This window comes from Anguilla anguilla, chromosome 9 (assembly GCF_013347855.1).
Source record: "Anguilla anguilla isolate fAngAng1 chromosome 9, fAngAng1.pri, whole genome shotgun sequence".
Lineage (NCBI taxonomy): Eukaryota > Metazoa > Chordata > Actinopteri > Anguilliformes > Anguillidae > Anguilla > Anguilla anguilla.
Window position 1 is genome coordinate 24,350,093 of NC_049209.1, and position 17,920 is coordinate 24,368,012.

The 17,920-nt window shown below is 56.7% G+C and overlaps 1 protein-coding gene across 3 annotated transcripts in view; it reads right to left on the reverse strand.

Moving 5' to 3' along the window:
* Positions 1 to 17,920, reverse strand: part of cblb (Cbl proto-oncogene B, E3 ubiquitin protein ligase) — a 75,287-nt gene that overhangs the window by 8,556 nt on the left and 48,811 nt on the right. For all 3 annotated transcript variants that reach the window (XM_035434457.1, XM_035434456.1, XM_035434455.1), the window contains exons 6-12: positions 16,908 to 17,029; positions 13,018 to 13,155; positions 8,850 to 8,937; positions 8,374 to 8,505; positions 4,188 to 4,388; positions 1,726 to 1,905; positions 1,085 to 1,429 (exon numbers count right to left, since the gene is read on the reverse strand). In XM_035434457.1, coding sequence (XP_035290348.1) covers positions 1,085 to 1,429; positions 1,726 to 1,905; positions 4,188 to 4,388; positions 8,374 to 8,505; positions 8,850 to 8,937; positions 13,018 to 13,155; positions 16,908 to 17,029 — 1,206 coding nt within the window. The remainder of the gene's footprint in view (positions 1 to 1,084; positions 1,430 to 1,725; positions 1,906 to 4,187; positions 4,389 to 8,373; positions 8,506 to 8,849; positions 8,938 to 13,017; positions 13,156 to 16,907; positions 17,030 to 17,920) is intronic.

Below are 17,920 nucleotides of genomic sequence, written 5' to 3' on the forward strand. Positions count from 1 at the left end.
TGGGGCAGGTCAGGGACGGCTGTGGCCGAGGTGTATGCTGAATACGTGTGCGTGTGTGTGTGTGTGTGTGTCTGCGTGTGTTTGCATGTGTGTGTGTGTGTGCGTGTGTGCATGTGTCTGCGTGTGTTTGTATGTGTGTGTGCGTGTGTGCATGTGTCTGCGTGTGTTTGTATGTGTGTGTGTGTGTGTGTGTGTGTGCATGTGTCTGCGTGTGTTTGTATGTGTGTGTGCACGTGAGGGAGTCTGTATCTGCACGTGTGTTTGTATGTGTGTGTACGTGTGAGGGAGTATGTATCTGCATGTGCGTGTGTGTACGTGTGAGGGAGTCTGTATCTGCGTGTGCGTGTGTGTACGTGTGCTAAATACACACACAGGCCTCGGGTGGATTGTTTAATAAGACCCACGGCACTGCTTCCAGAAGTCCGCGAAAGCCAAGCGCAGACTGGGAGCTTAAATGAGCGTGTTAGCGCTAAATTAGCCCGGTGGCGGGATGGCCACGCATTGGCTCAGCTCTCCACTCACTTCAGGGGCCTGGATGAGTCAGTGGGCACATTTCCATTCTAATCCCAATCACACTGAGCTCACCCATGCATGTGTGTGTGTGTGTGTGTGTGTGTGTGTGTGTGAGACAGAATAAGAGGCTTCAATGAGAGGCAAGAATGCACATTCACCAGGGCTAATATTTACTAACAGGAGGAAGTTGTGAGTGCGGACGTGCGCTCCTCGCTGGGCTTTAAGCAGCCTGAATGGAAGCGTGACCGTCGCAGTCACGCTCATTCGGCTGAGAGGCGCTGCACTGAAAACAGCGTGTACTGCCAAAAAACCGCCAGCCCAGAATAACAAAGTCTGCTGCCGTTGCTAAGTAACCGGGTTTAGCGCGCGGCACACGGAGGGCTGACGACACGGACGCGCTCGACGGCTGGAGTCAGGCTGAGGCGTCGGCCAAAGCCCCGCTCCCCGGCTCCAAAGCCCTTAAGCCGGCGTCCGAGCGCGGAGCAGAGGTGTTTTCCCGAAACGGCGCGGCCGGTGTGTTGGGGTACGGGGTCGGTGTGTTGGGGTGCGGAGCCGCGGGCCCGGGCGTCACCTTGGCGCACTCCAGCGGCGCGTCGGCCCGGTGGTGGGCCCGCCCCGGTCCCGGGTCGGCCGAGAGTCGCCCGTTGACGTGGGCGGGCGCGGCGTGGGCCAGCTTTGGGGAGTGCTCCCCCCCGGGCCGGGGGTCCGCCTGCGCGCTCTCCTTCGGGCACCGGGCGTCCGGGGGCGGCTGGGGGTCGCGGGGCAGGCCGGCGGACGGGACGGACAGCCAGGCGGTGCGCCCGTCTGGCGGGATGGGCGGGGGCCGCTCGGGGGGCGGAGGCGGGGGCAGGTCCCTCTGAGGGGGCGGGGGGGCCGGGAGGGGCTTGTCCTGCTTCCTGGACATCCCGGGGGAGGACTGCGGAGGGGAGAGGAGGGGTCAGAACCAGTCTGCTGAAGGAACAGGGACGTCTGTACAGCCACAGGGATTACATTTCACCTTAAAATCAGCACCCAATTCACACCCAATTACTGAGATGAGGTGACTTAACTGTTTTTACCTCACTTACTTTTTGGGTGTTCAGGCCAATTTTCCGACTGCTTTCAGCGACCATTTAAGCGCAGTAATAATGAAAGCCAGCAGACCCTGCGGCCTGCCAGGACCGGGGAGGCGGGACCCTTGAGCATGCACCGCGTCGAGGAAGCCACGCCCACCTTGGGAGACCCCGTGGGGCTGGCCGAGGGCGAGCGAGCCTTCTGGATGAGGTCCAGGCGGGGCGGCACAGGGGGCAGGCTGAGGTGCTGGATGCCGGACGTTTCAGGGAGGGGCTTCCGGCGCTGGGCCACGGGGGACGAGTTCGGGGACATCACCGGGGAGTTCTGCCTGTCCGCGCACTGGAACACAGCCCACACACCCCTCTCTGCGTCAGCAAGCAGCCCCACCGCCGTCCTCATCACTACGGCTACTGCTAGCATTAGCATGCTGTCCTTCAACACGGGCCCTTATCCAGAGTGATGCAGCACACTTTCATTCCAGGACATTCACTATAATGAATATGCCACTCACCATGCTGCTATTGTTCTCGGAGACAGCGTCATTATTGTCACTATTAACATTCACATTGAGTCTTTTGACAGAGGCCCTAATCTAGGCTGAACCGGCTGAAAAAAAAAAAAAAAAAAAAACATCCATTGTAATTAATCCACATGAATCTTGTAATGTGTTAAAACTGTCACAACTGCCAGGAGAGTCGGAAGGCCCGAGTTCGGTAATTAACTGGATGCTGAACTGATTAACTGGGGCCCGCATTGTTCCAACAATCTGGCGAGGCGCGGACTCGTTAAGGAGAAACCCAAAACAAAGACCCGCGCTGTAAAAAAGAGGCGCTGAGCAATTTATGCTGAGTTTCTGACACGGCCCCTGGGCGAAAGAGAACACCGGGAGGCTTTTTTTTAAAAACGCGTTAATTGCCATAAATTAAGCTAATTTAGACTTAACGCAGCCGACCAGCTGTTTCCCTACATGAATTGTGAAAATGAAGGAAATAATCCTTTCCGCGCAATAACGTTTAACGACGGCCATGCGTCTCACTTAAAGATGGCACAGGGCGCTCTGAGTGTCACACGCACTGAAATAAAGGAGGACCTTCGATAATTATCTTAACACCGATATAATTAATCTAGTATCAGTGCAACGTGGCATAAAAACTCCAAATTCCATTTGTCTTATAAAGAACCAAACAGAGTCGAGAAAAAGGAAAACGAATAATAATAATAATCTGGTCACAAAAAGAACATGAGGCCACGTTCTGGAGTAACAGGATATAAAAATGAACGGCGAATCTGCAGACATTCACTTTTCATTTCACTTTTCTGCAAAGGCCTGGGTTGAAAAGGCACCTTCTCAAATAATTACATACAACTTTTTTTCTTTCCGCTGGCAAAACTACAAAAAACTCAAAAGCTCATTTTAACTGATAAAACTTCCCTGGTGCGCCGAAACGAATCCCAATTAAAAGTGTTTTTATATGGCAGGCATGAGAAAGATTCGCTGCTGAGGGGGTAGTGAGAAATCGAAAAACAACGTTTCTCGCATTTGTTGTCTATTGTTCCCGCTAACGCACACAGAGAGAGAGAGAGAGAGAGAGAGAGCGCAAGCTCGCGCAGAAGAGAAACAATTAAACTAGTGTATTTTCTGATGTTTGCTCATTTACACTCATGCACCCAATTATATAAACGACAGACTTCGTTTTGGCTCTCCTCTGGACTCCAATTCCCAGAAAGATTACGCACAGATTACAACACAGAAAAGATTCAAGCAATGGAAGAAACGTGGACGGCACAACTGCCGGGCAACAAAAAGCAAAAGAAGGAAGCGGAGCACAGACGAGGTGGTCACAGACACGCATGCACGTCGTGCGCGCAGACAGACAGACAGACAGACAGACACGGGCATGCGCGCGCACAGACAGGCGGCAGACGGACGCACACGCGGACGCAGACGTACACAGCAGACCGCGGAGAGGCCTTTTCCCACGAGCGGCCAGTGGTGGACGGCGAGCCCGTGTCCCCGCCCGCACGTCCGCGGCCTGCAGCTCCGCGAGCCGTCCACCGACGAGGCGGCGGGCTCCTTCAGACGGGCCAGAGGAAGTGACTCGATTACTCAGAGAACGACCAGCAGAACGAGGAGGAGACAGCTCTGTTACCAAGGGCATCCAGAAAGGATTCGACGTCCCATTTCCGTTTCATTTTCATTTTTTTACGAGGAGCGGCACACCGGAGGGCACAGGCACGCCATTATTTTAAACCCTGACAGGAGATCGCTCAGAGGCTTAATGTACATTGCTGTTCCCATCAAAGCAATCCCACTGGCAAATAAAAGGATGTCTAACCTGGCTCAGTTACTCTCAGCAGGCCTGCGCCACTGATACATAAGATTGATTTAACCCGGAGGTCTCCTGAGGTTGAGAACCTGGCCGGAAAGTCAAGCGAGGAAAGGCATTACACTTAAGCTTGTGCACAAGCCAATCACAATGCAGAAACGGCACACAAAAGCAGAAGAGCAGAAAATTAAAAAAGGGGGGAGGGGGAGGGGGGTTCTGAGGAAAGCCCGCAGGAGTGACGTGGGGAGGGGGGGGATTCCGCGCCTCCTCGGGCGGCGGCCGGGGGGGCGTTACCTTCCTGATGGAGGCGAGGCCGTTCATGACCAGGGAGTCCTCGCGGTCGTCGTCGTCGTCCAGGTCCAGCATGGGCGAGGCGAAGTGCTCCAGGAAGAAGCACTTGGCGCCGTCGTTGCGCGGGTCGAACGGGTCCACGATGATGGGCTCCGTGCCCTTGATCTCACAGCGGCAGAACGGGCAGCCCTGGCCGTCCGACTCCTGGGGGGGGGGGATAAAAGTTACAGAATAATAGAGTTTCCACACAATAATAACTCCGAGCTTCTCATTCACACATCACAGTACACAGGACCATGGGCCCCCATAAGGAAGCCTTCACACGCCACCATCAGAGGCAGGGACGAGATGACCAACAGCTGCAGGCCTGGACAGCACGTGCTCACGTCCACCGCCACCTGCAGGCTTCAGAGCGCCATCTTCTCTCCTACTGCGCACTTCAAGTGCACACTAACACCACCCTGACAACGCCACCCTAAGAGCTCCGCAGCTTATGACTATATAAAGAAGAACTGTAAGTTGGGGGGGGGGGGTTATGGAAATTGATTTGTCTTCTCGTAATGATTTGTCTTTTCACAACGGAACTGGCTTTCATGCCGAGCGCCGCCGCGATTCTTTGAAGAACAAAGGCGGATGGCGGAAGCCATCTGGCGGGAGGCTTTCCAAAGCCCATCACGCCGCTGCGTGAAGCCCAATCATAATTAGTCACCGCGAGGGCCAGGCCGGGCCGGGACGTGACGGCTCGGCGGAGCTGGCGGGTGAAGACCGGACGACGTCGACGCAGAGCTCCTCGCGCACGCCGCGCGTACGCCATCCGGGCCGAGGGGGAGCGCGCTTCACGCTCAGACTTCAGTGACAGTGTCCTGACGTTCCTGTGGAAAATCGCAGGGAATAATACTGGCTTTGGCAGGTGCCAGATCAAGCGATCCGATGGCAATCCGAATGAGCCCCGAACAAGGATGAGGAGCTGAAGGGTGACGACTCCCTGAGCAGAGACCGCTTTAGAAGAACAAAACAGAAAAAAAAACACAAGGAGCTCAGCAGATCACAGATCTGTCACACCTCGCACGTCTTGTCAGTCAGTGGCTTCAGTCTATAGCCAGGAAGTGTGCTGCTTTTAAAAATAACGAGCTGAGAGACGATACAGGCTTTACACTGGCCACCTCAGAGCCGCGCGGTGGTCCTCGTGATTCAGTGGGCGACTGGCCCTCTGACTGAGCGCTGAAAGCCAGTCATCTGGGAGGAACCCCACAGGAACCCCACCCCCCCCACAATGACTTATTCCCAAAATGGTGGCCGAGGGCACCCCGTGCAAGTCGCTGCAGACACACTGCAGTGTGTGTGACTGAGACCTGATGCAGTGTGTGTGACTGAGACCTGCTGCAGTGTGTGTGACTGAGACCTGCAGCAGTGTGTGACTGAGACCTGCTGCAGTGTGTGACTGAGACCTGTTGCAGTGTGTGTTACTGAGACCTGCTGCAGTGTGTGACTGAGACCTGCTGCAGTGTGTGTGACTGAGACCTGCTGCAGTGTGTGACTGAGACCTGCTGCAGTGTGTGACTGAGACCTGCTGCAGTGCGTGTGACTGAGACCTGCTGCAGTGTGTGACTGAGACCTGCTGCAGTGTGTGTGACTGAGACCTGCTGCAGTGTGTGACTGAGACCTGCTGCAGTGTGTGACTGAGACCTGCTGCAGTGTGTGTGACTGAGACCTGCTGCAGTGTGTGACTGAGACCTGCTGCAGTGTGTGTGACTGAGACCTGCTGCAGTGTGTGACTGAGACCTGCTGCAGTGTGTGACTGTGACCTGCTGCAGTGTGTGTGACTGAGACCTGCTGCAGTGTGTGACTGAGACCTGCTGCAGTGTGTGTGACTGAGACCTGCTGCAGTGTGTGACTGAGACCTGCTGCAGTGTGTGTGACTGAGACCTGCTGCAGTGTGTGACTGAGACCTGCTGCAGTGTGTGACTGAGACCTGCTGCAGTGCGTGTGACTGAGACCTGCTGCGGTGTGTGACTGAGACCTGCTGCGGTGTGTGACTGAGACCTGCTGCAGTGCGTGTGACTGAGACCTGCTGCAGTGCGTGTGACTGAGACCTGCTGCAGTGTGTGACTGAGGCCTGCTGCAGTGTGTGTGACTGAGACCTGCTGCAGTGTGTGCTGACTGAGACCTGCTGCAGTGTGTCTGACTGAGACCTGCTGCAGTGTGTGACTGAGACCTGCTGCAGTGTGTGACTGAGACCTGCTGCAGTGTGTGTGACTGAGACCTGCTGCAGTGTGTGACTGAGACCTGCTGCAGTGTGTGACTGAGACCTGCTGCAGTGTGTGTGACTGAGACCTGCTGCAGTGTGTGACTGAGACCTGCTGCAGTGTGTGTGACTGAGACCTGCTGCAGTGTGTGTGACTGAGACCTGCTGCAGTGTGTGTGACTGAGACCTGCTGCAGTGTGTCTGACTGAGACCTGCTGCAGTGTGTGTGACTGAGACCTGCTGCAGTGTGTGACTGAGACCTGCTGCAGTGTGTGACTGAGACCTGCTGCAGTGCGTGTGACTGAGACCTGCTGCGGTGTGTGACTGAGACCTGCTGCGGTGTGTGACTGAGACCTGCTGCAGTGCGTGTGACTGAGACCTGCTGCAGTGCGTGTGACTGAGACCTGCTGCAGTGTGTGACTGAGGCCTGCTGCAGTGTGTGTGACTGAGACCTGCTGCAGTGTGTGCTGACTGAGACCTGCTGCAGTGTGTGTGACTGAGACCTGCTGCAGTGTGTGACTGAGACCTGCTGCAGTGTGTGTGACTGAGACCTGCTGCAGTGTGTGACTGAGACCTGCTGCAGTGTGTGACTGAGACCTGCTGCAGTGTGTGTGACTGAGACCTGCTGCAGTGTGTGACTGAGACCTGCTGCAGTGTGTGTGACTGAGACCTGCTGCAGTGTGTGTGACTGAGACCTGCTGCAGTGTGTCTGACTGAGACCTGCTGCAGTGTGTGTGACTGAGACCTGCTGCAGTGTGTGTGACTGAGACCTGCTGCAGTGTGTGTGACTGAGACCTGCTGCAGTGTGTCTGACTGAGACCTGCTGCAGTGTGTCTGACTGAGACCTGCTGCAGTATGTGTGACTGAGACCTGCTGCAGTGTGTGACTGAGACCTGCTGCAGTGTATGTGACTGAGACCTGCTGCAGTGTGTGACTGAGACCTGCTGCAGTGGCGGACCAGTTACTGCCGGTGCTGAAAGACACGGGGTCTCATTTATTTCAGTCACTGCAAGGGCCTGCACCCCCATTTACAACGGCCGTTACAAGGGAATATGCGGACATGTGCAAACACTTGCACTTGCACGCGATTTTACAGACACTCAAAAGCACATAAACACCTTCACATCCACACAGACACAAAGGCACACACACACACACACGGAACAATGCCTGTCAGCCAATCAAACAGGCCCCGATTAAACGGGAGTCACAGTTTCCGCAGAAGGTCCACGACCGGGCCCCCCCGTCTGTCTGCCGCGGGACTCCCACCACCTTAAGCTATTCATTTAGCGACGAAGGGGAAAAACTGGCACAGATGTTGTGGAACATGAAAAGGTTATGAGAATCTCCGGAGGCAGGGCTAATGAGTCATTACGAAGGTAATTACAAACACACGCGTCGCTGGCACATTTTCACGGCCCGCAGCCCTCTCTCTTCCTCTCTCCCCCGCCCTGGCGCTAAACCCGCCGTTAGCGCGTCCGCTAACGCCTGACAGGCGCACGTGCCGGGCCAGCTGCGGACCGGAGGGGAACCTGATGTTCCCGCTCTGCGGGCGCAGGAGGGGCTCGTTCCACCCCTTGGCCCCAGCTCAACGAGCCAATTTCGGCCTGGACCAGAGAGAGACGGACAAAAGGGTTCTTATGGAGACAAGAGCCTTCCAGATTAAATAAAGCTCACCTCCAACCAGGAGCTGAACCTCCGTGCCAGCTCTCATTCAAAAATGCTAAACGTCTAATCAACTCCTAAACAGCGTTCAGGCTCTGTAGACATTGTGGACAGACCAGATTTGTCAAGCCACTGTAGACACCGCCCACACTCCCCTCCCTTGACTGGGCTCAATAGGTTAAGGCTGGAGAGACGGGGAAACATCACAATGTTGTCTTCAGAGAGATATACAGGCGCCCAGGTGGACAGACGGAAGGACAGACGGACGGGCCGCGGTACCTGCCACGCGGTCAGGCAGTGGGTGCACATGAGGTGGCCGCACGGCTCGATCTTCACGTCCTTGTCGTTCTCGGCGCAGATCTTGCAGAGCTGGAAGGTGGATCCCATCTCGCAGTAGAGCTCGTACTGCTCCTGTGAAACGGGGAAGGGGGACAAGACAGGAGGGCGTGTCAGCACAAAAAACACCGCCCCTTTCCTGGCATGTACAGGATACAAAACTGGATTCCAGGACTGAGGGTCAAGAGTTTGAATCCCAGTCTGGACCATGTCAGTATTTGGACAGAAAGTGACCACATCCATGGTCTATGTAGACCGTCCCTCCTGAACTCCACCCACCCATCAAGCCCGGAATTCACCAGGCCTGTGGTACAGAATGTGTTGGATGTGTGACATTTACTCATTTTTACAACAAAAATCGCTTTAAGGAATCTTACCCAAGAGCACTACTGAGGTGAGCGTGACCGTTCACTACTGACCTGTGTGACTTTGATGTGGTCGTGAGGAGTGGGCTCACACAAGCCGGTCAGGTCCGGGTTGTAACTGCGCCCGTCGGGGAACAGGTAGCTGGGAACAGATCCAATCCTTCATTTCAAAACATGAACTTCAACTCCATCTGTCTCCTCGAAAATGAACATTCGGTTCTTCACTGGCTGCCTGTTAAATGCCACACAGCCTATAAAATACTTCTTGTTTCTTTTAAATCCACATTTACGAATTATCTCCTTTTACCAATGGTCCTGCATGAACACTCCATGTTTGGCCTCCATGTAGAGCCTTTTCCCATCATGCTCGGAGTCCTTTCCTATGGAGTAATCTGCCGGCTCGTGCTCAGGGTACTGTATATGTAAAGGATTAAAACGTACTTTTCCAGCCAGTCCTTAGTTAAGGGACAGGGCTGGGAGGCTGGGGTAAGTCATGGTCTCTCACACTGAGCCGTCAGTGCTGTCACTGGATTATGCATGGTATCGCTCTGTGTCAAGCTGATCCAGTCATGGTCTGGTGGTGATCGTCTCAGGGCTGCCCTAATGACTGTGTTGGCCCCTTGCCTCTCGTTCCTCTGGCTATGCTGCTATAGCCTTATCCTGCTTATTCTGGCTTTTCCTTATACTGCACACAGGCACCTCTCATCTACATACCCGAATCCCCTAATGACTACGTTTCCCTCCTCTTCTCCCTGCTTCAGACACCTGCCCAGAGCTACAGCCACAAGACCGACTGAGCACCCTCCCTCCTGCCCCAGGGTCCCTCCTGCCCCCCTGCCTAACACTGCCACTCACCGGCCTACCAGCCCATTTCCCCACATGACCAGAGTCACTCTGGCCTGACTCCACTGACATTCATGTACTGCAAATTATGTACTTGGCCTTTTTCAATGAAATGTTGCCAGGCAGCAGCAGATAAGCTCCCCCCTGAGCCAGGGAGTTTTCCCTTGCCACTGTCTCCCTAGGCTTTCACCTTGGGGGGTTAGGCCCAGCTGAGACCCTCATCTCTGTACACCTGCTTTGTGACACTGCCCTGTGTAAATAGTGCCATACAACTGAACTGAACTGAACTGAACTCAACTGAATTCAACTCAACTGAAGTGAACTCAACTGTACTCAATTGAACTGGAATCTGAAAAGAAAGGAAAACTGCATGGAGCACAATCGCCTGACAATACGGGCACAGCAGACAGCAGAAAGAACATGTTTTTGTGTGCAGTCGCACTCCTGGCACTTTGATTAGCAGCTATAGGGAAGCCGCCCACCTCTGCCCTCTCCGTTCGATTACCGGTCCGAAACCAGAGGGAAGAAGTACAGGAGGGAAGTCAAACTGTTTACGCAAGCCGTCCAAAACTCCAGCGAGGCGCGGGAGCCAAGACACACCGAGCGCCCGTTTGTTCAAGAGACCGAAAAACCGCCCCCGCTCGACTGCACCTGGAGGAGAGCAGCGGGGCGGGAGTCCTGGCGGAGCCGGCCGCCGGCGCGGAAGTCACCGGAATGTTGTTGCAGGTGGGCGGCGGGAGCTCAGGTGCTGACCAGATTCCTCCTCTTCCGACGGCAAGAGCGAGGCGGAGAACCTTTCAACGGCGTCCCGCGCGACTGCGCTTCACGCGCCGTACTGCCCACCGCGAAAAGGGTACACTCTCACAGGTAAAACCAGTACTGCGCAAAGGGTACGCTCTCACAGGTAAAACCAGCAGCGTGTGCCCCCTGCGCCACGCTGGCCGAGGGGAAAAGCGGTACTGCGCAAAGGGTACGCTCTCACAGGTAAAACCAGCGGCACTGCGCAAAGGGTACGCTCTCACAGGGAAAACCAGCGGCACTGCGCAAAGGGTACACTCTCACAGGGAAAACCAGCGGCACTGCGCAAAGGGTACACTCTCACAGGGAAAACCAGCGGCACTGCGCAAAGGGTACACTCTCACAGGGAAAACCAGTACTGCGCAAAGGGTACACTCTCACAGGGAAAACCAGCGGCACTGCGCAAAGGGTACGCTCTCACAGGGAAAACCAGCGGCACTGCGCAAAGGGTACACTCTCACAGGGAAAACCAGCGGCACTGCGCAAAGGGTACGCTCTCACAGGGAAAACCAGCGGCACTGCGCAAAGGGTACGCTCTCACAGGGAAAACCAGCGGCACTGCGCAAAGGGTACGCTCTCACAGGGAAAACCAGCGGCACTGCGCAAAGGGTACACTCTCACAGGGAAAACCAGCGGCACTGCGCAAAGGGTACGCTCTCACAGGGAAAACCAGCGGCACTGCGCAAAGGGTACACTCTCACAGGGAAAACCAGCGGCACTGCGCAAAGGGTACGCTCTCACAGGGAAAACCAGCGGCACTGCGCAAAGGGTACGCTCTCACAGGGAAAACCAGCGGCACTGCGCAAAGGGTACACTCTCACAGGGAAAACCAGCGGCACTGCGCAAAGGGTACACTCTCACAGGGAAAACCAGCGGCACTGCGCAAAGGGTACACTCTCACAGGGAAAACCAGTACTGCGCAAAGGGTACACTCTCACAGGGAAAACCAGCGGCACTGCGCAAAGGGTACGCTCTCACAGGGAAAACCAGCGGCACTGCGCAAAGGGTACACTCTCACAGGGAAAACCAGCGGCACTGCGCAAAGGGTACGCTCTCACAGGGAAAACCAGCGGCACTGCGCAAAGGGTACGCTCTCACAGGGAAAACCAGCGGCACTGCGCAAAGGGTACACTCTCACAGGGAAAACCAGCGGCACTGCGCAAAGGGTACGCTCTCACAGGGAAAACCAGCGGCACTGCGCAAAGGGTACGCTCTCACAGGGAAAACCAGCGGCACTGCGCAAAGGGTACACTCTCACAGGGAAAACCAGCGGCACTGCGCAAAGGGTACACTCTCACAGGGAAAACCAGCGGCACTGCGCAAAGGGTACACTCTCACAGGGAAAACCAGCGGCACTGCGCAAAGGGTACACTCTCACAGGGAAAACCAGTACTGCGCAAAGGGTACACTCTCACAGGGAAAAGCGGTACTGCGCAAAGGGTACGCTCTCACAGGTAAAACCAGCGGCGTGTGCCCCCTGCGCCACGTCGGCCGAGGGGAAAAAAGACAGCTGCGAGCGCTGGGTAATGAGAGAGCTTCAATAATTCAAACAAAAAAAAGATATTTTTTTTTAGAACCAGCTTGAAAGGAAACCGAGATGTGAGCCACAGCGTGAGCAGAGCCGTCACTGAATCAGTGGCTTAATGACACAACCGAGGCTCTGCGACATACGGCTGGTTTCAGTCGCTGAATCAGAGACTGAACAGGCGCTAAAACTCTCCTTTCTGCACCTACCGCGGCACTTAATATCGCGCTTTACTGCTATGCGATCGCTACTGCCGTCAGCTGGGACACTAATGACCGGCGCTGAGCCTCCCCTTTAAACTCGGGATAGGAACGTGTGCTAAGCGCCTAAAGGTAAATGATCTAATGCAAGCCGGGCTCATTTCTGCGACCGACGAGGTCTCGACCTTCCATCGCTAAGTGCTAAAAGGAGGGGGGATGTGAGAGAAGGGAGGGGTGTGTCTGGCTCCACCCCTGATACGCACTACGGAGTGGGACAGGCCTGGACCACCCTGCCGACACCCCAGCGGGCAGCCTTCAGAAGGCTGGGCTCAGGACGTGAGCGCAGCAGCCGGCTGAGGACCGCAGTCTCCCATCACGCCCGTTTTCCCACATCCTGCAGCTGAGCTGTCGCGGAACCTTCCGGCGCGCTGGACTCCGTCTCCCACATACAGTTTGAGTGCCAAATCCTATCTGGCCAAAAGCGCAAGCGTGAAAGCGAGCGGCCGTGCTAGAACATTCTTTAACTTGGCCGTGCCCTTTCCACAATTAAAAACGTTAAAAACAACGTCCAGCACGGGCTTATTTTCTTTCTGAAGCTGGAGCAGGGATGAAAGGGGAGGGGCTTCCAGGGCTCAGCCTGAATCCACGATGCTTGGTGACCACGTGCTCAGGGAACCCAACACTCTTTCCAAGCATCGGACATTTTCTCTGACATTTACTGCATAGGGGGAAATAAAATCCCATACCAATTAAGCCCCTTTTTAAGAAAAAATATCCCCCAAAATACCAAATATCAAATGCAAATATATGATAATCCCCATGCCCAGAGGAAGGGTGGCGGTGGAGAGACACATACAAGCCTTCTCTGCAGCCGTCGATGAGCGCCTGGAACAGCGGCTTGTTGTGGGGGATGGTCTGCAGGATGTTGCCGTCGTTGGTGACGTAGCCGATGGCCCACTGGCCCAGCCGCGTGCAGCTCAGCCTGAAGATGTAGCTGTGGGGGGGGGGGGAGAGGAAGGTGGAGGCCCAGTGAGTCAGAACCATAAACTGTAGAAAGATGTGGACAAAGTCACTGTGTCGGCACCCTCTGACTCCCCACGGGCTTGGTGAGAACAGAACACGGGGGGGGGAAACACAGCATGCGTAATCTAAGCACAGGCGGGACCCATAATGACGTGTATACGGTGGCGGCGTCCTCGCTCTGCGGGGGGCGCGGTGGGGTTGGGGGGGGGTGGGGGCGTGGCCTAGCCTCGGTCTCCAGCCGAAAGGCGCGTCCGCTCGGGTGCCCGCCGCCGAGCGTGAACAATGGCCAGCGAGCGGCGGCGAGCCGCGGCGCTATTTAAAGACCTGGCTCAGCGCGTGACGGACAGCAGGTACAGCCCTGCCCTCACACGCGTGAACCGCTGCCCTCCGGTGAAGGTGCCGCAGCTCGGAAAACTGACGCGCTCGTCTGAGCTGCTCTGAAAGAAGTGTTAGTGATGCGATTCTCTGAACTTCACACTCAGAAACTCAGCCCCTGGTTTCGTTAATGCAAATGAAAAACCACCGTGTATCTGACAGAGAAACCACGTGTTTCGTCCAATTCATTTTGCGGAAATAAATGAACAAATAAATAAAGCATTTGAAATAAGCAATAGTTATTCGACTGAAGCGATTCTCTTCCTTGCTTTGCTTTGGATTGGCAGTGTGTGCTTCCTGCAGCCGCATGGCCTTGGCGACTCTGTGTTCGGATCCTGCCTTTAAGGCCCCTCTGTCTGAGGCTCTCTGTATGTAAAGCAGCGAGAGCCATTACTTTTATCTTTTCAAACGGGAACGCTGCCAGAATGCAAAACCCCGTCACAAAGCCGAAAACATGCGCAGAAAATAATCAAAACGGCGGCTATCTGCTTCTCTGCACATCAGCGTGAGTGGACACGAATCTGCTCAGCGGGAGCTCAGACTGCGCATTAGCGTCAGGCTGCAGGCTGCTTCCAGAAAATTCCACAGCCGACGCCGCTGAGCTTGGACGCTGCAGACGGACAGAGGACTGACTGCCAACCCGGGGACTGTTAGGGCGATTGTTTTATCATATTAAAGCTATTTTTAATCCGGGCAGCGAACAAGACCTCCCGCCGAACGCGGTTAAACACACATGGCGCGCTGGCGCGTGGCTAGTCCGGGCTCTGAGCTGTCGGCGCGCTGGCGCGCGGCTAGTCCGGGCTCTGAGCTGTCGGCGTGCGGCTAGTCCGGGCTCTGAGCTGTCGGCGCGCGGCTAGTCCGGGCTCTGAGCTGTCGGCGCGCTGGCGCGCGGCTAGTCCGGGCTCTGAGCTGTCGGCGTGCGGCTAGTCCGGGCTCTGAGCTGTCGGCGCGCGGCTAGTCCGGGCTCTGAGCTGCCGGCGCGCGGCTAGTCCGGGCTCTGAGCTGTCGGCGCGCTGGCGCGCGGCTAGTCCGGGCTCTGAGCTGCCGGCGCGCGGCTAGTCCGGGCTCTGAGCTGTCGGCGCGCTGGCGCGCGGCTAGTCCGGGCTCTGAGCTGCCGGCGCGCGGCTAGTCCGGGCTCTGAGCTGTCGGTGCGCTGGCGCGCGGCTAGTCCGGGCTCTGAGTTGCCGGCGCGCGGCTAGTCCGGGCTCTGAGCTGCCGGCGCACGGCTAGTCCGGGCTCTGAGCTGTCGGCGCGCGGCTAGTCCGGGCTCTGAGCTGCCGGCGCACGGCTAGTCCGGGTTCTGAGCTGCCGGCGCGCGGCTAGTCCGGGCTCTGAGCAGCCGGCGCGCGGCTAGTCCGGGCTCTGAGCTGTCGGCGCGCGGCTAGTCCGGGCTCTGAGCTGTCGGCGTGCGGCTAGTCCGGGCTCTGAGCTGTCGGCGCGCGGCTAGTCCGGGCTCTGAGCTGTCGGCGCGCTGGCGCGCGGCTAGTCCGGGCTCTGAGCTGTCGGCGCGCTGGCGCGCGTCTAGTCCGGGCTCTGAGCTGTCGGCGTGCGGCTAGTCCGGGCTCTGAGCTGTCGGCGCGCGGCTAGTCCGGGCTCTGAGCTGTCGGCGCGCGGCTAGTCCGGGCTCTGAGCTGTCGGCGCGCTGGCGCGCGTCTAGTCCGGGCTCTGAGCAGCCGGCGCGCGGCTAGTCCGGGCTCTGAGCTGCCGGCGCGCGGCTAGTCCGGGCTCTGAGCTGTCGGCGCGCGGCTAGTCCGGGCTCTGAGCTGCCGGCGCGCGGCTAGTCCGGGCTCTGAGCTGCCGGCGAGCGGCTAGTCCGGGCTCTGAGCTGCCGGCGCACGGCTAGCCGCGGCTCACGCCGAGTTTAGGGCCCGCCGCGTTTGGAATTCACTTAGTCGTGCGGTTTCGGTTCGCCGCTTAACGAACGTGTCGAACGCGGACGGTTCTGAGAGGGCCCGCGAAGACCGGGCTCTGACAGGAAGAGCAAAACACCAGAGGCCGGAAAACCACTCAGAGTTCACGTTTTCAAAAAACGACACGGCGAGTTCAGACGGCCCGCGGCGGCGATTTCGTTTCTGTTGACGCGGACGCAAACAGCCCGCTCACATGAAAGGGTGCTGCAGTACAGCGCAGGCTCCAGAGCTGAGAAAAGCAGAACCGAGTGGCTTGAGAGTCTCTTATCGTGCAGACGCTTATCTGATTCCATCGAACATTTGGTCTGTCAGAAGATAACCGTCTTGTGGAACCCTTTGCTAATGGCTTCCTCCGAAAATGCGACTGGCTGATCTTAAAAATAGCTGCCCCCCTCCCTGTGGGCTAACGTGTGGTGTAATAAGTATCTGCAATATCTTGTTATTTTCTGCTTAGAAAGCTGATCCCCTTGCGTGAGAAAGACAGGACTAATAGCGCGGGTTAATAAACAGCTGCTTTTCTACCTTCTAGTCAGTGGGAATCTCCCTAGGAGACTGGTGTGTGTGTGTCGCTGTGTGTTTGTGTGTCGGCGTGTTTGTGTGCGTGTGCGTGTGTGTGCGCATTTGTGTGAGCCCGTGCATGTGTCAGCGCATGTGTGTGAGCCCCATGTGTGTGCGCATGTGTGTGTGCATGTGTGTGCGTACGTGCGTGTGTGTGTGTGTGTGTGTGCGTCTCCAATTAGTGTTCCAGACTCCACGCCTCTGGCCTACTGCCTTTTGATTTTCCCTGGATAAGAAACGCAAGAGCAATAATTACAGTAAAAACAGCCGAAATAAAAGAGGAGAGAGATCCGGTGGCCTGTCATGTTGTGGCGTGCGCTGGTATCGGAATCACCGTGGAGACGGGAGCACACTGGCGCTTAATCTCCCAACAGGAGGGGGAGAGCGTGACAGCTGCCTCTCCTGGCCTTCAGACCGCCGCTATTTCAGATAACGACTCAGAAGAGACGTCCAAGACCACACACGGCCCCACCGCCCCACCCCCTTCCCTCCACCTCCCAACGCTTTAGTTTGTTTGGCTTAGTCACCCTGACCCCTGAGTGCAACCAATCACCGGGGTCGAGCTCAGGCCGCCGTGCCCCAGGCCCCCTGGGTGAAAAGAGGACCCCTGAAAGGGTTAGCGCCCCTCTGCTCCTCACTCTCCCCATTATCTCACCTCCGCGTTTAACGGCCAGCCTTAAACGCGCCCCCGGGGTCCGCGCCGCGCCGCGCGCCAGCCTCTCCCGTTTCTATCTAATCGGGTAATCATTGCGGGGGCCATCGCCGCGGTGACGGCCGCTCCTCCGCGGCGGGCTGGAGCCGCGGGCGTCTGACGGGGCCGGGGAGGCCTCCCGCAGGCGGGCCGGTGACTCAGAGGCAGAGCAGACGGCCGGGCCCTCACCTGCCAGGCTTGTTGATGTACTTCTGCAGACGGGCCTTCACCTCGTCGTAGGTCAGGAAGGCCATGTAGCCCGGGTGGGTGACGGCCAGGAAGTTCCAGTTCCTTAGGATGGAGCCCCAGGGCTGAGGGAGAGAGAGAGGGAGGGAGGGAGGGAGGGAGGAAGGGGGGGGGGGGGAGAGAGAGAGAGAGAGAGAGAGAGACAGAGAGAGAGGAGAGGAAGTGGGAGAGTTGTTATGCCATCTGCAGAGCCCCTACACCCCTGCCCTGCCATCTGTAGAAGCTATCGCACCTAACATTAATAACATTCTCCCTCTGCACTCCACACAAATAGGCTACACCGCTGAGACATGCACACACGTACGTGAGCACAGACACACACACACGCGTGCAGACACCCCCACACACTCTCTAACGTGAGTGTCTAAAAGGTCATGTACCTTCCTCTTCAGTTAGGCTTACTGGGCCTCATCAGGCCTCAGCTTCACCTCAGAGTGTAAAAGTAACACTGTGCCTGTGAGGATTGGAATACAGACCCGAGTACTTCACACTGACAGCACAGAAACAGCGGTTACTGAGTGTTATATAGTCCACCGAAGCCAAGGGAAAGCAGACCCCTTCCTCCCATCCTGCATGACTTCACGGACGTTACTGAGGAAACTGCTGTCTCAACCGCGATGTCGGAAAGTGACATCCCAGCAGCATGAGGGATGATGGCCCTCCCAAAACAATGGCCAACAGGGGAGAACCCTCCTCACGGGACGCCATTTCAACGGGTCGTCCAAACAAATGGAGCAGTCTGTTTCACAAGGTAACAATCACGCATGGGCGGGCAGACGAAGGGCCGCGTTGGCAAACACATAGGGAGCGGAGCGGGATGAGTCATCCAGCGGAAGCCATTTGCGGGCATTCTGAGGAGTATTCTTAGACGCGATGGCCAGCGGCAGAAACACAGAAACCTTAGGGAATAATGCCAGCGCTAAGGGCATGGACTGGAACAGGACCTAGCACTGACG